Source organism: Schistocerca piceifrons, chromosome 1 (genome assembly GCF_021461385.2).
Source record: "Schistocerca piceifrons isolate TAMUIC-IGC-003096 chromosome 1, iqSchPice1.1, whole genome shotgun sequence".
NCBI classification, from domain to species: domain Eukaryota; kingdom Metazoa; phylum Arthropoda; class Insecta; order Orthoptera; family Acrididae; genus Schistocerca; species Schistocerca piceifrons.
Genome location: NC_060138.1, coordinates 658,147,034 through 658,169,532, shown reverse-complemented (window position 1 = coordinate 658,169,532; position 22,499 = coordinate 658,147,034). Strand labels below are relative to the sequence as shown.

Sequence of the window (22,499 nt, the reverse complement as noted above, 5' to 3'; positions counted from 1 at the left end):
TGCAGCGTTAACGCCAAACTCTTGTGAGAAGGGTCGTAGTGAAGTTTAGACGGAAATTGTGAAGGCCCCTTCTTGACTGCAACACGCCCATCTGCCCGGCTTGGCTGGGTGTCGGCAGTAAGGCAGCCACCAACTTCCCGCCTGATGGTTGCATTACTCCGACGTACTACCTGCTTTTACTTAAGAACGCCGGCAGTCGAACGAGATCACCACTAACACTATTAACAATTCATCGATGATTGTCTATTAACACATACTACCTGTAACTTAACTAACATTTGTCTGTTGGACTCTCATCAGTGATGGAGTTATTGCTCTGGCCTCTTTGTATTTTCTGAACTAGTAAATTGTCGGAAAAGACTACACCTCGCGATGTTTGTCAGAACGCATAAGTGTGTGATGTTTTCGACCTTGAACTATATTTTCAGGCTGTGATAGATTTCATCAAAATTGATCAACCCAGGAGTCTGCGATCGACTTGTTTACTACAATTGCGTTTTTTCGCTCCACCGAAAGCCAGCAAGGCGTGGTTCCGGAAAATTAGTCTACTTTGAAGGCTATCGTCACGTTTGTTAAGTGTAGAAATTCCTAAGACTTAACATCTGGTGTGTACACGACATTTTCTGGCGAAATGAAGGAGGTATATGTAATTAATGACTCACCCACTGCCACTGAACCGATCAATTTAATGAAACTGCCGGCCGCTGTGGCCGAGCGGTTCTAGGCGCTTCAGTTCGGAACAACGCGGCCGCTACGGTGGCAGGTTCGAATCCTGCCTCGGGCATGGATGTGTGTGATGTCCTTAGGTTAGTTAGGTTTAAGTAGTTCTAAGTTCTAGGGGACTGATGACCTCAGAAGTTAAGTCCCATAGTGCTCAGAGCCATTTGAACTATTTTTTTGATGAAACCTCTCGTAGCCAAAGGACATATTTCAAGATCTAAAACCAGTCGCTTAGTAACTTGCCACGACAATAAAGTATTTTCTTTTGTTGTTTACGAAGGGCAGCGTCCTGCTCGACTGCAAAAAATAACTTTTCACAATGTTTCTGCCACGTATCAGTCATCGTACCAAAATTTCGCAGTTACAAGGTTATCAAATAATTTTTAATTCTTAGCACTGTCAATACTCTGTGTCTTTCCTAGGAGTCGTCGGGGGCATTTTTATGGTGTTTCGGGAGATGTTTTCAGTTCGGTTATGGTAATGCGTTCCCGGAATGGGCCTAGACATATCAAGTCTTTCATACGACGCCCCTTACAAACAAAATTATTTTTAAAGCTGAATTTCGCGTACCCATTCTGTAAAGGGATATTCGTTTTTGCGATATGAATTAACGGGGATAGTAAAACTTGAAGAACTTACCCTATATCATGTACGGCCCTACCCCACGCTGTGACACCGCCATGCAGCTACAGTACCAACGACCTACTGTCGATATAAAGCAATCCGGGCGACAGCAGTGTCACATGGCGAGGAATGACTGCTAGTTAGACACACGGACGCACGTAGTATCAGCAAGCCTGCTGCCTATGTGTAGAATGGGGAAGGCGCACGATCTATCTGAGTTTGACCAAGAGCAGATTGTGAGGGCCCGGAGGCTCGGCATGAGCATTTCGGAAACTGCAGAACTTGTCGGATTTTCGAGGGGTGCTATGGTGAGTGAGTTAAACACGTAGCGAAACCAAGGAGAAACCACGTCCAGACGTCGTGGGGTTGGGCGACCACCCCTCATTACAGGTGTCGGACGTCGTGGGCTGGGCCGATTGGTAAAACAGGAATGTGGCGGAACTAACATCATACTTTAAAGCTGCGCAGAGTATAAGTGTGTCTGAACACACAGTGCAACCAACACTCCTAACGACTGAAATGGGCACGTGACCATCGGCACTAGACGTTGGCGCAGTGGCAGAACGTTACATGGTCTGATGAATCCCGATACCTTCTTCATCGTGCCAATGAGAGAGCGCCAAACCGTCGTCTTCCAGGGGAACAGCTCCGTGATACATGTACTGCAGGGCAGAAACAAGCTGGAGGCGGCTCCATTATGCTCTGGGAAACATCCACGTGGGCATCCATGCGTCCAGTGGAGCTCGTACAACCCACCATGACGGCCAAGGAGTATCGTACACTGCTTACAGACCACGTAAACCCCTTCGTGCTGATCATGTTTCCCGATGGCTGTGGCTTTTTTCAGCAAGATAATGCGTCATGTCATAAGGCCAGGTGTATCGTGGAGTGGTTCGAGGGGAACACAGTGACGTATTTTAGTTGTTGTGCTTGCCCCCAAACTCACCAGATTTGAACCTCATCGATCACATCTGGGATGTGATTGAACGTGGCGTCACAGCTCATCGCCTCCTCCCCGGAATTAGGTGACTTGCATGTGCACATGTGGTGCCAACTCCCTCCGGCGACCTACCAATGCTTTATTGCTTCCATGCCACGACGCGTCGCCGCTGTTATCGGTGTCAAAGGTGGACATACCGGCTATAAGGAGGTGGTCATAATGTCTTAGCCGTGCGGGATTAGCCGAGCGGTCTTAGGCGCTACAGTCATGAATTGTGCGACTGGTCCCGGCGGAGGTTCGAGTCCTCCCTCGGGCATGGGTGTGTGTGTTTGTCCTTAGGATAATTTAGGTTAAGTAGTGTGTAAGCTTAGGGACTGATGACCTTAGCAGTTAAGTCCCATAAGATTTCACACTCATTTTGAACATAATGTTTTGGCTGATCAGTGTATATCGCTAGACCGAATATTGCCCGAGACTAATTAGGGTCCGATCTATCGTATGCGCACATAAAATTTAGCTTAAAAAACTGTTCTGTTTGTAACCGGAAACAAACCAACGTTTTCCGTCGACATTGGACGTCACTTGAAAGACATGATGAGTAATATTTGGTTGGGCCGACTCCATCTACTGCCAAAACGAAATTGTAGATATCTGCCGAAACAACAGAGAACTCGTGCCTGACGACTATTAGGAGAGACAAACTGGCTATGTACAGTTTTCGAGGAAGTGTCACAGTCTGGATCTTTCGCAGAATTTGAATGTTGCTACCTTCAGTGGAAAAATAATTTCAGTTGCGTATGGTATTGGAGTGCTACATCTGTTAAATTTTCTTGCTTTCACTCTCTCATTTTTGTGATTGTTGTTAATGATACAGACTCATTCTAAAGGAGATGCAGCATTCACTCAGTGACGGCTATATCTTTTCTTAGTCACTGTACGGAAAGGTGTGCGTTATTCTGGAGATTCTGTTTCAATTTGGAGCATAGCAGCAGTGAACAACAAGAGTGAAAAATCCCTGATTGTCAAATTTGAGTTGAAAGGTTTCCTTGTGTCATTTCCTTTCCTTTGCTTAGGCCCACGCATTGGCGTACAGACTTTCGCGGTAAAGTGTTACTTATTTGTGTGTGTGCTACGATAAATCTTTTGTTTTTAATATTTCTTAAAAATCATTCAGAATTTATTTCTTAGGTTTCTATCAGTGTTCTGTGAATTATCTAGGGACTTGTACGGTTATCTAGAATCTTCATCCTTCATGGCCAACGGAGCTCGAGGAGAAATAAATCGAAAACCTGCGCAAGACTTCTTGGATATGCTCGAACGTTTAAAAAAACTAAAAGTAAGTGATGTCATGATATGCCTCATGATCAGCTTGATGAGAAAATAATGTGTAGCGTGCCCTGGTGCCGTGCCGTGCTGTGTAACTCTTTTGAAACATATATTCGATGTTAATTGCAGGCACATGATAGACTGAAATTTTGAGCCGTGTGCAAATCTATATTAACTAGGGAACATTCCAGTAAATGTATGGAGACAATTATTTTCTGCACATACATTCGCATCGCCTTCAAGCCATGCCAAGTGTACCCTCCTAGATATGGCTCGGACCGTGTCCTTTCCTCAGTTGCTCTTGTTCCGATATGTTGCACATTTTGTTATATTACGCATATTGCATGGGGCAAGATAACTGTATTAAAGATGAATACTTTTTATTATTGGGCTTTGGAGTCGTCATAAGCCTGAAATTTAGCATATACAGGCCTCGCATGCTGGAGGCTTCCAAGATATTCATTTATAATATTCACTCTTAACGTGAAGGATATATTATTTGGATTTGAAGTATTTCACAAACTCCTCAAAAGCTCATCCTCCCTCCTCCACAAAGACTTGCTATCAAAATAAAATTTCTTCAAAGTAAATTACTATTACTTATAAATGGGTATTGTCAGTATATTCTTAAGATGTGCGTCATGGTGCCTTTGAAATAATTTGATAACTGGAAAAAACTAGCAAAATGCCAAAACCTGGTTTGAAAGTTCTTCGGGTTTGACCTACTGGTGAAATGTGATCGTGATACTTACTACTTGTACTGGAAAAACTAAGGAGATTCCTATAACTGTCAAACCTCCATTCTTGTTCTTTTCTAGTACACAATGTTCTGCCGTCTCTTTTTCGCTTAGGACATATGCATTTAAAACTGCAGCGCGGGCTCATAATTTCTGATTATCTGCGACTTTAAATTTGGGATTAGCAGAATGAAGAACACCGAACTTTTTTGTGGAAAACAGACAGGCGCCTACCTGTCTTGTGCACTCAGCAACGCGATCGAATGCGTCGCATACGATACTCACGACGCCCACGCTGTATGCACGTATCACCCCTCAGCAGACCACACGCCTCGCGTGCAAAACCCCACATCGCGTCATTTTATAGTCAGTAATTGCGTCCGTGCGTGTGAGATTTAATCTGGCAGTCATACGCTGCTACTCTTTTCTTTCTTTCCTTTTTGAAAAAAAATAAATAAATCTTGAAACTAAGTCATTTGCGAGTATTCATTGTTGTTCTGAAACAGAATTCCAGACTCTTCTTTCTATTTTAATTTGTAAAAAATTTTACAGTTCTGCACGGGAAATAAATAAGTAATTAATACAGCTACACAAAAACTACTTTATCAGAAAAGGGTACTGTTCGTACAGTGTCGAAAACATCATTTGTTACTCCGGAATACAAGGCTTCTTTGATCTCGCTTTAATACGCTTACAAAAAAAAAAAATCTTCTAAACACGAACACAATTTTAACCATCATTGTATAGGCTACCTTCAAAAGCCATAAATCTTACGCAGCGTATGTACACGATATAAGTGGCATACAAACGTGCCACCGCAAGTCGCGTAGTTGCCAAATGCTGCTCGTGATCTGCGGTTTCTGAAAATGGCCGATGTAAGTCCAAAATCGGTCGTGAACAAATGCCTGTTGCTGTGATTGTATCTAGAACAAATAAAACTAATTACATAAAGAATGTCACGACTTTTCTCCGTGGATTGGTTATTGCTTTACAGTGATCTCTCTTCTTAATTAAATAATTCTCAGACAAAAATGTTAACGTTCTGAATTAGAGTGAAAGTCCTTGTAGAGACATGCAACCATTATGAATATAATTACTGGAAAGAATTTAAAAAGACTGTGACCGAGCTTCGCTCCCAGTACACCTGGTGTCGCCGGCTATGCTTGTGTGGTACTTATTTGACGTGTACATCAAAGTCTCATGTACTTGTGTCTAAAATGGTACGTATTTCTGTATCAACAAGCATTTTTTTCGTGGATATAGTTCGTTTAGAACTGACTCCTATAAGAAAATTGCGTTTCTGTAAAATGTATAACATAACATGTTACTTTTCCACGTTTATAATTACATTTGTCTGTTTATAACAGGTCATCAGATGATCGGTTAAACCCGCAATTCATCGTGACAGTTAGTGAAGAAATTCCGAGAAAATCAGTAATATTTTTAAGCGACCACACAACCTTTCTAAATTCTTTCAAATAATTATAATAACAGCATTGTCTACGTATTTCAGACATCTATTTTCATCCTTTCTAAAGCATTGTATTTCGGGAACATACCATCAATTTCACACAAATTACGATGTTTAGTGTAGGACTGGGAATAATTTCTCAATTTAAAAAAAATCATTTATTTTGCAGTATAGTTCCATGACGAAACGAATTCAGTTATTTATCTGTTAAAGGGTAACCACTTCAACCTCACTGGAAGGCAGAAAGAAGAACATTGTTCTAACCAGGAAGTATAAAATGTTATTGACGATGTGTTTGTTTAAGATGGTATTAGAGACGTACCTTTTGGTTCTTTCTGTGCTTGATCATTCTGACAGCTGTTCACTTTACAACCTCTGTAACAAGCTGCCAAAATTCTGCAAGAAACGATCGCTACAGATACTGCGTTGTGTGCACTCGCCCCCTTGCCCGTTTCCCCCTAAAAAGAATCTGAGCGCTGTCTTCTTCCTTCTTCATCGTTTGAATGACCTATAAATGCTGTCGTGTTTCGAGAGGTGTGGAGCGCATGCCTTAAAAAAGAATATGATCCACTAGCATTGAATCATCACTTCAGACCATTCCAGTGAGATATAGCATTCCGCGGCAGCCAGTGAATACACTGAAGAGCCAAATAAAATGGTACACCTTTCTAACTTCGTGTAAGGCCCCCGCGAACACGTAGAAGTGCCGCAACACGATGTGGCATGGACTCGATTAATGTCTGAAGTAGTGCTGGAGGAAATTGACACCATGGGTCCTGCAGAGCTGTCCATAAATTCATAAGTGTACGAGAGGGTGGAGATCTCTTCTGAACAGTACGTTGCAAGGCATTCCAGATATACTCAATAATGTTCATGTCTGTGGAGTCTGGTGGCCAGCGGAAGTGTTTAAACTCAGAAGAGGGTTGCTGGAGCCACTCTGTGGCAATTCAGGACGTGTGGGGTGTCGCATTGTCCTGCTGGAATTTCCCAAGTCCGTCGCAATGCAAAATGGACATGAATGGATGCAGGTGATAACACAGGATGATTACATACGTGTCACCTGTCAGAGTGATATCTAGACGTATCAGGAGTCCCATATCACATCAACTGCACACACCCCACACCATTACAGAGCCTCCACAGCTTGAAAAGTCCCCTGCTGACATGCAGGGTCCATGGATTCATGAGGCTGTCTCCATACCCGTATTGTATTGTATTGTGTTGTATGTTAACCGTGGGGCCTAGAAACGACGGAGAGGGTCCGACCCCGCCGCATTTGTCCACAATCCCACGACTACTGCCGCAGTTCTCTTCACCCCTCCGCCGCCCCGCACCGAACCACTCTTTCAGGATTATTGTGGAGTTCGGCCCCCGGTGGACCACCCCCAGGGAAGTCTCACACCAGACAAGTGTAACCCCTATGTTTGCGTGGTAGAGTAATGGTGGTGTACGCGTACGTGGAGAAATTGTTTGCGCAGCAATCGCTGACATAGTGTAGCTGAGGCGGAATAAGGGGAACCAGCCCCCATTCGCCGAGGCAGATGGAAAACCTCCTAAAAACCATCCACAGACTGGCCGGCTCACCGGACCTCGACACAAATCCGCCGGGCGGATTCGTGCCGGGGGCCAGGCACTCCTTCCCAGTCCGGAAGGATTCCCGGGCGGGCACTCCATACCCGTACACGTCCATCCGTTCGATACAATTTGAAACGAGACTCGTCCGACCAGGCAACATGTTTCCAGTCATCTACACTCCAATGTCGGTGTTGACGAGCCCAGGCGAGGCGTAAAGCTTTGTGTCGAGCAGTCGTCAAGGGTACACGAGTGGGCCTACGGTTCCGAAAGCCCATATCGATGATGTTTTGTTGAATGGTTCGCACGCTGACACCTGTTGATGACCGAACATTGAAATCTGCAGCAATTTGCGAAAGCGTTGCACCTCTGTCAGGTTGAATGATTGTCTTCAGTCGTCGTTGGTCCCGTTCTTGCAGGATCTTTTTCCGGCCGCAGCGATGTCGGAGATTTGATGTTTTAGCGGATTCCTGACATTCACGGTACGCTTATGAAATTGTCGTAAGGGAAATCTTGGAGACGCTGTCTCCCATCGCTCGTGCGCCGACTATAATACCACGTACAAACTCATTTAACTCTTGATAACCTGCCATTGTAGCAGGACCTCAGACTAATGAGTTGTGTGTATGAAACGGAAGCCTCGTTCGACCTACGAGGCTTCTGTGAACTGCCTCTTTCAAGCGGTAATTACACTTCCATAGAACTCTTCCAATAAATCTCAGACTGACATTCGACTTTCCTGTTACTGTTTCTTGTGATGTTTTCACTTTAAGTGGCTACTGGAGTATACTTATAGATACTTTATGATAGCGATTGGTTTGGCTATTATTGTCAACCTTTTTGATCGAGATATTGAAGTAAATATGTCTTTATTCGACAAATGTACTGTTTTATAGTGACTTTCAGCAACCCTCAAAATGAAAAGTACACCGATATAACCCTTGTTTGCCGGCCGGAGTGGGCGTGCGGTTCTAGGAGCTACAGTCTGGAACCGCGTGACCGCTACGGTCGCAGGTTCGAATCCTGCCTCTGGCATGGATGTGTGTGATGTCCTTAGGTTAGTTAGGTAAGTTCTAGGGGACTGATGACCACAGCAGTTAAGTCCCATAGTGCTCAGAGCCATTTGAACCATTTTAACCCTTGTTTCCTACATCCGAATAGATGAATACCGGGCTGGTACCAACAGTTCACCTCAGACACACGTTTCGCAAACATTTAGAAACCGTTCACACACTTTCACACGAAATAACGCTAGATGGGGTACATAAATTCCGTCCTCGGGGGAATGGGTGGTGACAAGAAGGGCATCCGGGTCCCCTCTACCACTAACATTGCCAAATCCAGTAATTAACATGCGGACCCCGTGAAAATACAGGACAAAGGCCAAGAAAAAGAAGAAAGATTTGTTGATATGCTGAAAGAGGAGGACAACGTTGCCGGTGCATGGTAGGTTCGCCTGCCTTATTATGTAAACATCGGATTACGTTACTGGATTCAGGATGTGAAGTATACAAACTGTAAATCACGTACCCCACATATCTGTCGCAGTGTGCTGCCTGCAGGTAGCTGCACTGTGGCTACGTGCCTATGAAGACGCACGGCCTCTCTCTGACTGGTTCTGTGCCAGGCCGTGACTGCTCTCTGCGGCCTCTCCTCGGACATCACATCGCACGTTACGCTTTATCACTGTATCAAATAACCCTAAAATTACGAACAGAGGTCACTTGCACCTTTGGCAGCAACCAGTTTCCTTGATATAAAAAGAAAGTAAAGAATTCACTGGCTCAGTCACCTTTCGATTTATTTAAATAAATCTCTGTTTTCGACTTAACACCTACCTACACGTCTTAAAAAGAGCGTATATTAACAGTCTTATGACTACACCCCCAGTGCGTTGCTGCACCTTTTAAGGTACTGCGAGGGCAATCTAGCCCATATTTGACTTTCCAGTTTGCTTCTGTATACTGTCAGGAGTCGTCGATTCGGATATTACTATTTTACTAGGAACGCTCCTATCGCGGGTAGTATACCATTGATTTCTTCTGATTTTTTTTGGGGTGGGGGGGGGGGGGGAGCGACCCGTGTGGCGGGGTGTAAAGGAATGTAGGATGAAATACGGTCGATTAAGGACGGGATTTTTTGGCCGAAGATTTAATGGTGGCTGTTGAGTCGAAAACGGCAGAAATTTATTGAATTTTTCTGTCGAGATTGGCTAATTTATGTTATTAATTAAACTGTTGACACGTTTCGGCTATTACCACCATCAGATCCATATTTAGAACATGAGAATCACAGTTCAGTCACAGTTGCAGTAAATACGAAACAGACTTGAGCAAATATTTTGAAAATTATTCCTCAGTTCGGAAGTGCTGTGCTTTAGCGTGGCTGATGCACACACCTTTCAGCTCCGATTTCAACAGAGCTGTTCAACTGTCTGAAGTGTCGTGTTTCTATTTCATCACGCTGTTTGCAGCAGTACGGAATTAAGGAGAAAAATCAACTTGTTCACTGTCAGGGAATACCACTGGTTAGAAAAACGTGTCCACAAGCCAAATTGATGACAGCAGAACAGAGAAAATAGTTAAGTAAATTGAGGAATTAGTGAAGCACGGGAAGTTATATGAAAAGCTGATAAACATAAAGTGGAAAGGGTGAAAGGTGAAAGAAAACTATCGGAGGATGTTTGTAAAAGGAAAGAAACCCGAGAATGCGGAAGGTGGAATCTAAAATTTGGCTCTGAAGGAGGAATATTTTTATTATTTTTACAAACGAAACGCAATAGGACAGCCAACACTATTATAAGTATACGGGAATAGCCCTGCTGAATGATGAATAAAATGTTGGATCATGCTGCGGCTTTATAGACTAATTAGTATAGCAAAGAAGGAAACAGTAAGAGGAAACTATTGTAGGGGGACGAAAAACAAGTGGAACATGTATCACTTACGCCCCATCGTAGTTTCTGAGTGAATTTCCACGAAAGCCTTAACAATCTGGTGGCTATTCAGATTCGGCGCAGGATATCAAGAAACGTAGTGAGGCAGCACCGAAGTGGCTAATAGGCTCATGACAATAACCAAAAAAGAAAAGTTCATTCCATTTAATTCTCTCTTGTAGGTTCACCAACGTACTACTGATTTGTTCTGGATTATTTTTTTACTCATGCAACTTTATAATTCTGATTTTTATTGTGTATATTATTATGATAGTGATGTATATGTACAAAGTGTTATAGATCTTTTCTCATATTCTTTGTACTGCTGAGTGTTTACTAGATAGACTGTGAAATGTGTATATTAGAGAACTGATGCAATTTGTTGTAAGTAACCGCTGTTTGTAAATGCTTTTCCTTGACTGACTATGAACAGACCTACACGGGAACTATTCTGGTAGCCGTCAACCCTTACAAGGAAATCGACATCTACTCCACGGTAAGTACAGCATGTAGGCCTAACTGTCTTGGTATTAGTTGTAAAAACTCTGTTTTTTGGTCACATTCAACTTAGCAGTGATTAGCGCTGAAACTGGGTTGAATAGTACAAGGCAAACTCTTATTCTAGTGAGGGCTTGCTGATTTACGTTAATATTAATAACAATGATAATAATAGTAATTTTATTATTGTTATTTTATTCATCTCACATCGACTGTTTATCCACTTACTTCGGCGTTCATTTGCTATTCTAGGGCGACCTGCGACTCGAAAACAGAGTACGCAATGCCAAGGTGTACATATTGTCTTAATTTTACTCCGGATCTTTCAAGGATGTCTCGTACAGCGCAACATAATAAGCTGTGAAAATCGATGAATCTTTAACACTGAACAACGCACTGACGTATAACGGCATTCGTTGAATGACTTTGTCATTATCAAGCTACAAATTGTCCTAAAAATTAATGAAGGAAAAGAAAGAAACTCCGTTACAACGCCCCGAAGAAGACCATGCGACGCCGACAGTCCACTGTGTCATCCTCTGCCAACGGCAGCAGTTTGAGAGGCAGTACGCGAATAGTTGACTGCACAATTACGGTTAGCATCATCTTTCTGTTATAGTAGGGTACTGAAAACACTGAGGAGAATTTTAATTTTGTATTTTCAGCTTTTAAGTCCCGTACTTATAAGATTCACATAACGTTGCCCAATATCCAGCACACTTTTGCTATTTAATGTACAGTATATTCCACCTTCGTGGAATCGATAATTACTGGGGAAGCGCTATTGTTACTTTTAAGTCGATAAAGATGAAGCTAAAGGTTTCTAATGTATTGTCTTTAAGTTGTGCAAGCTCCCAGGCGGGTTCACCATTCAAATGACAACATCTGCATATAAATCTCTATATTCAGTGTATTTCTACTCCGGTAATTTGACACACCTATAACAGTGTAGTAACATTGAATTTTTGTTACATAGATGTAATATTCTGGCGCAAAAAGTGCGATAGCACTATTTCAAAACCGTAGTTAAGTCCTGCATTTCTTTGACTACTGAAGTTGTGAGACTTGGAATGTTTTTGTTTCATGAGACTCTGGTCGCTATTCGCTTATGTGAATTGGGATTGTAGACTACCTTAACGAGCCTAAAGTTATTTGAAGTTAAGAAGTCAGACGCACACATGGTAGATGCTGTAAAGATGAAGCTTGTCTTCAACTCGAAATTTTCTTTTATCACCGCGGTGCTGTACCTATAGAAACCTTGCTTTCCTCTGAACTTTGAACTGAGTTAGCCAGCTTTTTATACGGGGAACTGTTGTACAGTTGACTGTTGACTCCGAACTGTGGCGCAACTTGGAATTTACACTGAAGGGCCAAAGGACCTGGTAACACGCCCAATATCGTGTAGGGCCCCCGTGACCACGCGGAAGTGCCGCAACACGACGTGCCATGGACTCAAATAATGACTGAAGTAGTGCTGGAGGGAATTGACACCATGAATCCTGCAGGGCTGTCCATAAATCCGTAAGAGTACGAGGTGTGGAGATCTCTTCTGAACATCACGTTATAAGGCATCCCAGATACGCCCAATAATGCTCATGTCTGGGGAGTTTGGTGGCCAGCGGAAGTGTTTAAACTCAGCAGAGTGTTCCTGGAGCCACTATGTAGCAATTCTGAACGTGTGAGGTGTCGCATTGTCCTGTTGGGATTGCTCAAGTCCGTCGGAATGCACACTGGACTGAATGGATGCAGGTGATCAGACAGGATGCTTAGGTACGTGTCATCTGTCCGAGTAGTATCAAGACGTATCTTGGGTCTCATATCATTCAAACTGCACACACCCCACACCATTATAGAGCCTCCACCAGTTTGAACAGTCTCCTGCAAACATGCAGGGTCCATGGATTCATGAGGCTGTTTCCATACGCGTACACGTCTATCCGCTCGATACTATTTGAAACGAACCGTAAAGCTTTGTGTCGTGCAGTCACCAAGGGTACACGAGTGGGCTTTTGTTGATGGCCCAGCACTGAAATTTGCTGAAGGGATGCACTGCTGTCACGTTAAACGATTCTCTTCAGTCGTCATTGGTCCCGTTCTTGTAGGATCTTTTTCCGGTCGCAGCGATGCCGGAGTTTTCATGTTTTATCAGATTCCTGATATTCACTCTACACTCGTGAAATGGTCGTACGGGAAAATCCCTACTTCATCGCTACCTCGGAGATGCTCTGTCCCACCGCTCGTGCGCCGACTATAACACCACATTCAAACACACTTAAATCTTGATAACCTGTCATTTTAGCAGCAGTAACCGATCTAACAAGCGTTGCCGACCGCAGCGGCGTATTCTGCCTGTTTCCGTATCTCTGTATTTGAATAAGCATGACTATACCAGTCTCTTTGGCGCTTCAGTGTATTATACTCTCAAAATTAATTAGCTTGAATTCGCTACTCCAAGTCGGTAGCACTAGCAAGACTTCATTGTAAATGTTATATGTTTGTCCAAACCCACGGTATAAGCGTGCACCAATCGATGAGAATTTCAACTGAATCCACTGAAACTCGACCTGTCCTTACTAATTTGTTTTAATTCTTGATACAATCGACGTTATCGGAAATTTCACCGAACATTAATCATTACGAAAATAATCGCGACTTAATACTACATTTGTCATAAATATCGACCGTTCTCTACAAAATCACTTCAAGGGCTCCTGTCCAGCGGTATCATGCGCGCTGCACTCTAAAAACACGTTGTCGTTCTGCACCGAAACAATGCTCAAACTGGCGGTTTATGTAGTGCAATATGCAACCAGTCACTTTTTGAAGCTGATAAGTTTTGCTGTGCTGTGAACTAAGTTTCGAACCACTGCAAGCTATTCACCAGATAGAGGAGAAACAGGAACATTCTATCTTGCATGGAAATATTGTGTGTGAGTGTGTGTGTGTGTGTGTGTGTGTGTGTGTGTGTGTGTGTGTGTGTGTGTGCGTTTTGACATGTTCAAATGTGTGTGAAATCTTATGGGACTTAACTGCTAAAGTCATCAGTCCCTAAGCTTACGCTACGGTCGCAGGTTCGAATCCTGCCTCGGGCATGGGTGTGTGTGATGTCCTTAGGTTAGTTAGGTTTAAGTAGTTCTAAGTTCTAGGGGACTTATGACCTAAGATGTTGAGTCCCATAGTGCTCAGAGCCTAAGCTTACACACTACTTAACCTAAATTATCTTAAGGACAAACACACACACCCATGCCCGAGGGAGGACTCGAACCTCCGCCGGGGCCAGCCGCACAGTCCATGACTGCTGTTTTGACATAATATCTTATGTACAAATAAAGATGGTATATTCTTCTATGTAGCTTCTTTATAGCTGTTCTACTTTTACGCTGTGGAGCGCCAGTCCAGTATTTATCAATCTCTGTACAGATGATAATGACAATAATCATCATCGTCTGCAGCATGAACTGTGACCTCCAGACGTACGAATGCATTCTTCCTTTCGTTGAGGCAAGGAAGCAAACTGCCTCCGAACGTCATTTTGAAGTATTTGTCGTCAGTTCATGCTTGTTGCTGGCTGGAGAGTGGAGTAAAAGGATACGTGTTGCCATCGCATCCCAGACATGCTCTACAGGTGAGAAGCCAGAGAATCAGGAAAGCCAGTCAAGGATCGGTACATTTCTCAAGTCGTGTTAGTGTGAATAGATGTGTAGACTCTCGCATTATTCTGCTGAAGTATGACAGCAGGCGTTGCCATCCCTGCCATGTTATTGCGAGCATTTACTTCCCATTCAGTTGCCAAACCGGTCTTGTAGCAACGAACAGCGCTCGATACCAGGACCTGAGGATTTGGAGATGCCCTTTCAACTGGTCGTGTACGGGAAATGATCTACATCTACATCTACATCCATACTCCGCAAGCCACCTGACGGTGTGTGGCGGAGGGTACCTTGTGTACCTCTATCGGTTCTCCCTTCTATTCCAGTCTTGTATTGTTCGTGGAAAGAAGGATTGTCGGTATGCCTCTGTGTGGGCTCTAATCTCTCTGATTTTATCCTCATGGTCTCTTCGCGAGATATACGTAGGAGGCAGCAATATACTGCTTGACTCTTCGGTGAAGGTATGTTCTCGAAACTTTGACAAAAGCCCGTACCGAGCTACTGAGCGTCTCTCCTGCAGAGTCTTCCACTGGAGTTTATCTATCATCTCCGTAACGCTTTCGCGATTACTAAATGATCCTGTAGCGAAGCGCGCTGCTCTCCGTTGGATCTTCTCTATATCTTCTATCAACCCTATCTGGTATGGATCCCACAATGCTGAGCAGTATTCAAGCAGTGCGCGAACAAGCGTACTGTAACCTACTTCCTTTGTTTTCGGATTGCATTTCCTTAGGATTCTTCCAATGAATCTCAGTCTGGCATCTGCTTTACCGACGATCAACATTATATGATCATTCCATTTTAAATCACTCCTAATACGTACTCCCAGATAATTTATGGTATTAACTACTTCCAGTAGCTGACCTGCTATTTTGTAGCTAAATGATAAAGGATCTATCTTTCTGTGTATTCGCAGCACATTACACTTGTCTACATTGAGATTCAATTGCCATTCCCTGCACCATGCGTCAATTCGCTGCAGATCCTCCTGCATTTCAGTACAATTTTCCATTGTTACAACCTCTCGATACACCACAGCATCATCCGCAAAAAGCCTCAGTGAACTTCCGATGTCATCCACAAGGTCATTTATGTATATTGTGAATAGCAACGGTCCTATGACACTCCCCTGCGGCACACCTGAAATCACTCTTACTTCGGAAGACTTCTCTCCATTGAGAATGACATGCTGCGTCCTGTTATCTAGGAACTCCTCAATCCAATCACACAATTGGTCTGATAGTCCATATGCTCTTACTTTGTTCATTAAACGACTGTGGGGAACTGTATCGAACCCCTTGCGGAAGTCAAGAAACACGGCATCTATCTGTGAACCCGTGTCTATGGCCCTCTGAGTCTCGTGGACGAATAGCGCGAGCTGGGTTTCATATGACCGTCTTTTTCGAAACCCATGCTGATTCCTACAGGGTAGATTTCTTGTCTCCAGAAAAGTCATTATACTCGAACACAATACGTGTTCCAAAATTCTACAACTGATCGACGTTGGAGATATAGGTCTATAGTTCTGCACATCTGTTCGACATCCCTTCTTGAAAACGGGGATGACCTGTGCCCTTTTCCAATCCTTTGGAACGCTACGCTCTTCTAGAGACCTACGGTACACCGCTGCAAGAAGGGGGGCAAGTTCCTTCGCGTACTCTGTGTAAAATTGAACTGGTATCCCATCAGGTCCAGAGGCCTTTCCTCTTTTGAGCGATTTTAATTGTTTCTCTATCCCTCTGTCGTCTATTTCGATATCTACCATTTTGTCATCTGTGCGACAATCTAGAGTAGGAACTACAGTGCAATCTTCCTCTGTGAAACAACTTTGGAAAAAGACATTTAGTATTTCGGCCTTTAGTCTGTCATCCTCTGTTTCAGTACCATTTTGGTCACAGAGTGTCTGGACATTTTGTTTTGACCCACCTACCGCTTTGACATAAGACAAAAATTTCTTAGGATTTTCTGCCAAGTCAGTACATAGAACTTTACTTTCGAAATCATTGAACGCCTCTCGCATAGCCCTCCTCACACTACATTTCGCTTCGCGTAATTTTTGTTTGTCTGCAAGGCTTTGGCTATATTTATGTTTGCTGTGAAGTTCCCTTTGCTTCCGCAGCAGTTTTCTAACTCGGTTGTTGTACCACGGTGGCTCTTTTCCATCTCTTACGATCTTGCTTGGCACATACTCATCTAACGCATTATGTACGACGGTTTTGAACTTTGTCCACTGATCCTCAACACTATCTGTACTTCAGACAAAATTTTTGTGTTGAGCCAACAGGTACTCTGAAATCTGCTTTTTGTCACTTTTTCTAAACAGAAAAATCTTCCTACCCTTTTTAATATTCCTATTTACGGCTGAAATCATCGATGCCGTAACCGCTTTATGATCGCTGATTCCCTGTTCTGCGTTAACTTTTTCAAATAGTTCGGGTCTGTTTGTCACCAGTAGGTCTAATATGTTATCGCCACGAGTCGGTTCTCTGTTTAACTGCTCAAGGTAGTTTTCAGATAAAGCACTTAAAAAAATTTCACTGGATTCTTTGTCCCTGCCACCCGTTATGAACGTCTGAGTCTCCCAGTCTATATCCCGCAAATTAAAATCTCCACCCAGAACTATAACATGGTGGGGAAATCTACTCGAAATATTTTCCAAATTATCCTTCAGGTGCTCAGCCATAACAGCTGCTGAGCCAGGGGGCCTATAGAGACATCCAATTACCATGTCTGAGCCTGCTTTAACCGTGACCTTCACCTAAATCATTTCACATTTCGGATCTCCGTCAATTTCTTTCGATACTATTGCACTTCTTATCGCTATAAACACGCCTCCCCCTTCACTGTCCAGCCTGTCTCTGCGGTATACATTCCAATCTGAGTTTAGGATTTCATTACTGTTTACGTCTGGTTTCAGCCAACTTTCTGTCCCTAGTACTATATGGGCGTTGTGACCGTTTATTAATGAGAGCAGTTCTGGGACCTTTCTGTAGACGCTCCTGCAGTTTACTATTAGCACATTAATATTGTTATTCCCTGTTGCATTTTGCCTACTCCTACCTTGCCGCGTCTCAGGAGGCGTCTTGTCGAGCCTAGGGAGGGAAGTATCTAACCTAAAAAAACCCATGTGCATTGCACACGTACTCCGCTACCCTTGTAGCCGCTTCCGGTGTGTAGTGCACGCCTGACCTATTCAGGGGGACCCTACATTTCTCCACCCGATAGCGGTGTAGACTTGACCGTCACTGACAGAATCGAGACATATCGCTGAGCACCATAGAATACCGCTCAGTGGCCAGTTTGTCCTTGCACCACGCAGAGCTCTGTTGTCTGTGGTAAGGAGGCATAGAAATTAGAGATTTTAACCCAATTTCCAGCAATCTTTTACCGGCGGTTCGTGGTGACAATTTTCCTGGAAGCTCTGCTCGGGTTTCAACTATTGTCATCCGTCTGTTCATCACAACTAGTCGAGCACCTTCCTGCGATCTTCTCGTGGTGTAGTCCTTCTGTAACTTTCTTTCTTTCGCTTGTGCCGTTTTTCCCGCGGATACGCAGGGTCGACATGATTGGTCGGATGTGGCAATGTTAGTTGAAGGGGTGGCCGGATGCCCTTCCTACCGCCACCCCGTACTCCCCGGGAAGGAATTAGTGTACCCCAACTGTCTGCGACTAGTGTAATCCATGGAATAGTGCGAAAGTGTTCAGATGTCTGCGAGCCGTGTAACTGAGGCGGGACGTGGGGACCAGCCTGGTATTCACCTAGCGGGATGTGGAAAACCGAGTAAAAACCACATCCAGGCTGGCCGGCACACCGGCCCTCGTCGTTAATCAGCCGGGTGGATTCGATCCGGGGCCGTCGCGCCTACCCGAGTCCAGGAGGCAGCGCGTTAGCGCGCTCGGCTAACCTAGCGGGTTATCTTTCTCGAACTACCCGTGACTTATTATCACAATAAAGAAACAGTGGTGAGCCATCGACTCAGGACAATAGTGCGATGCTGCCATGCACCTCCTGCGAACGATTCGACTTTTCTCAATGTCGAAATGATAGCGAATAAATGCATTTGCACGCCCAAAACGTTCTAGTAACGTTAGACACACCCAATGTCCATCGTGTACTCCCACCGTTCTTCATCAGTAGGAATGGCTTCTTTCTGTAGTGGAAATAAGCTCGCGTAAGGATGAAATTTTCATCAACATAGTCCACAGAGCCGCGCGGGATTAGCCGAGCGGTCTAGGGCGCTGCAGTCATGGACTGTGCTGCTGATCCCGGCGGATGTTCGAGTCCTCCCTCGGGCATGGGTGTGTGTGTTTGTCCTTAGGATAATTTAGGTTAAGTAGTGTGTAAGCTTAGGGACTGATGACCTTAGCAGTTAATTCCCATAAGAAAAAAAAAAAAGTCCACAGGCATTGAAATATCGAAGTTATAGTTTGGTAGGGTCCGCTCACGGTGTACAACTTTCAGTTTCCTTCAGTGTATTACATGGCTGTCTCATTTTGCTTGTCGTTTGTAAATTCAGTACTTTGAAAGAAGACTTCACGGAGTTATCGGCCGCGTCGTTTCCCTTTGTGCTGCTGGTGCGGCGTCCAGTTGTGTCCCCGCTGCGCGTGAGCAGTGCAGGCAGAGGGGCCCCGCAGCCGCGCCGGCCGGATTCAATTACGCGGCCGCCGGTAGCGGCGGGCCCTCTGCCTGCCAGCTCCGCTGTCACGCCTGACTGCCAGATCTGCGATTGCTACGGCGATAAATCACCTGCTGCAAAAACATAGCCGCCGCCCTCTGCGCTTCCCCATTTCGGTTCGACTACCTCTGGAAGCACACACATTCCAAAGGTTTAGCGGCCGGGCAGTAATTATTCTTAAATGTTCATTTTGAAGCACTCATGCCAGCACTTGGCTGCGTTGGTGTAGAAGAGGTCGACTAGAAACCAGTATCAGCTATTCGGCATTTGACGGTGACAACTCACGACTTCTGTCCTGTTGTTGTTGAGGTCTTCAGTCCTGAGACTGGTTTGATGCAGCTCTCCATGCTACTCTATACTGTGCAAGCTTCTTCATCTCCCAGTACTTACTGCAACCTACATCCTTCTGAATCTGCTTAGTGTATTCATCTCTTGGTCTCCCTCTACGATTTCTGCACTCCACACTGCCCTCCAGTGCTAAATTGGTGATCCCTTGATGCCTCAGAACATGTCCTACCAACCGATCCCTTCTTCTAGTCAAGTTGTGCCACAAACTCCTCTTCTCCCAAATGCTATTCAATACGTCCTCATTAGTTACGTGATCTACCCATCTAATCTTCAGCATTCTTCTGTAGCACCACATTTCTAAAGCTTCTATTCTCTTCTTGTCTAAACTATTTATCGTCCATGTTTCACTTCCATACATGGCTACAATCCATACAAATACTTTCAGAAACGACTTCCTGACACTTACATCTATACTCGATGTTAACAAATTTCTCTTCTTCAGAAACGCTTTCCTTGCCATTGCCAGTCTACATTTTATATCCTCTCTACTTCGACCATCATCAGTTATTTTACTCCCTAAATAGCAAAACTCCTTTACTACTTTAAATGTCTCATTTCCTAATCTAATTCCCTCAGCATCACCCGACTTAGTTCGACTACATTCCATTATCCTCGTTTTGGTTTTGTTGATGTTCATCTTATATCCTCCTTTCAAGACACTGACTATTCCGTTCAATTGCTCTTCCAAGTCCTTTGCTGTCTATGACAGAATTACAATGTCATCGGCCAACCTCAAAGTTTTTATTTCTTCTCCATGGATTTTAATACCTACTCCGAACTTTTCTTTTGTTTCCTTTACTGCTTGCTCAATACACAGATTGAATAGCATCGGAGAGAGCCTACAACCCTGTCTCACTCCCTTCCCAACCACTGCTTCCCTTTGATGTCCCTCTGCTCTTATAACTGCCATCTGGTTTCTGTACAAATTGTAAATAGCCTTTCGCTCCCCGTATTTGACCCCTGCCACCTTCAGAATTTGAAAGAGAGTATTCCAGTCAACATTGTCAAAAGTTTTCTCTAAGTCTACAAATGCTAGAAACGTAGGTTTGCCTTTCCTTAATCTTTCTTCTAAGATAAGTCGTAGGGTCAGTAAAGGCAAAAAATTAGTCACCCAAAGAGAGACAACACTAATATCCTGTATTCCCGTCTCTAGCCTCGATAACTGTCCCAATTCGGCGAGGAGAAGAGACCAAAAGTTTCTTCAGGTATGCCATATCCAACTGAAGCCACTCATGATTTAATGCTGTCAAGTTTCCAAATTGTGGCTATGACGATTGCTCAGTTCGGCCCACTGTTCCAAATATGTCCAGATATTTTATGTGGGACTGAGATCGGGTGATTTATGGGACCATTCGAGGAGCGATAGACTGCATGACTGTTCGACAAACTAGAGTAGTATGCATGCAGCTCTGTGAGCACTGCTATCGTCGTGTTATAAGATGGGAGTGTCCACTGCACTATTATGTTTGTCTCCGATAATTGTGAAATGTCCGCTCCGATAGCTGAGTGGTCAGCGTGACGGATCACCGTCCTACGGGCCCTAGTTCAATTCGCGGCTGGGTCGGAGATTTTCTCCGCTCAGGGACTGGGTGTTGCGTTGTCTTCATCATCATTCATCGCCGGCCGGGGTGCCGAGCGGTTCTAGGCGCTTCAGTCTGGAACCACCCGACCGCTACGGTCGCAGGTTCGCATCCTGCCTTGGGCATGGATGTGTGTGATGTCCGTAGGTTAGTTAGGTTTAAGTAGTTCTAAGTTCTAGGAGGCTGATGACCTCAGATGTTAAGTCCCATAGTGCTCAGAGCTATTTGAGTCACCTTCATTCATCCCCATCCGGCGCGCAGGTCGCCCAATGTGGCGTCGAATGTAATAAGACCTGCATCAAGGCGGCCGGACCTGCCCCGTAAGGGGCCTCTCGGCCAATCACGCCAAACGCTCATTTCATTTCCAATGTTGTTTCATGTTCACGGTAATACGAATGAGTGGGTTCAAGTGAAGGTGCAGAAAACGCTCCCAAAACATCATAGAAACAGCTCCGGTACTAACTGCACAGTCCATTCATTGCTGGTTAAACGCTTCAATGGATCGTCGGTCCCATCCATGCCTTGCATCATTTCACAAGGGGCAACTCGTGAATCGTTCGATCGCAATACACGCCACCTGTCAACTATTCTCCAATTCCTGTGTTGGTTGGCCCACTGAAGACATACAATTATATGCGACGATAGTAAATGGCCTCTTGCGAGATACCCGGCTCCAAATGCCCGTTGTATGCAGTTCCCTTAACAATGTGTACCATGTCAATAGCTGTACTTAGCTCAAATGTCAGCAGCGTGCTTCCTCACCCCAGCCAACGTTCGGTGGGCCGCGGGCTATCAGGTGGGTACATTACATATGCAGATTGTGGACAGTTGGGAATTTGAGTCTCACGGGAAGCGTGCAAGGGATAAGTCCCTGCAGTCGCGCTATTCATCTGTGTCCTCGGTGGCTCAAATGGATAGGGCATCTGCCATGTAAGCAGGAGATTCCGGGTTCGAGACCCGGTCGGGGCACACATTTTCAGCTGTCCCCATCGAGGTATATCAACGACGCCTGTCGGCAGCTGAAGGTTTCAATTAATTATCATTTATTCTAGAGAAGCTGCACGGTCATCAGTGGTATCTGTTCTTTCGAGAACAGTTACTATCTTCATATATAGTTAAATGGCTACCCGGCCATTGACCTTCGTCTGTGCGAATGCGCACAGCTTGCCCGCACTCTTACGGGAATCGTCACCTTAGTGAGCGCGAGTAATAAGTGGATGGGCAAATATCTATTACGTATGTAGATTGTGGACAGTTGGGAATGTGGGTCTCACGGGAAGCGTTCAAGGGATAAGTCCCTACAGTTGCGCTATTCATCTGTGTCCTCGGTGGCTCGGATAGAGCGTCTCCCATGTAAGCAGAAGATCCCGGGTTCGAGTCCCGGTCGGGGCACACATTTTCAGCTGTCCCCATCGAGGTATA

General features: G+C 44.5%; 1 protein-coding gene across 1 annotated transcript in view; it reads left to right on the top strand.

Annotated features, from left to right (window-relative positions):
- The window catches only part of LOC124805426 (myosin-I heavy chain), an 804,788-nt gene that overhangs the window by 406,333 nt on the left and 375,956 nt on the right, over positions 1 to 22,499 (top strand). The window contains exon 3 of the mRNA XM_047265991.1: positions 10,759 to 10,821. Coding sequence (XP_047121947.1) covers positions 10,759 to 10,821 — 63 coding nt within the window. The remainder of the gene's footprint in view (positions 1 to 10,758; positions 10,822 to 22,499) is intronic.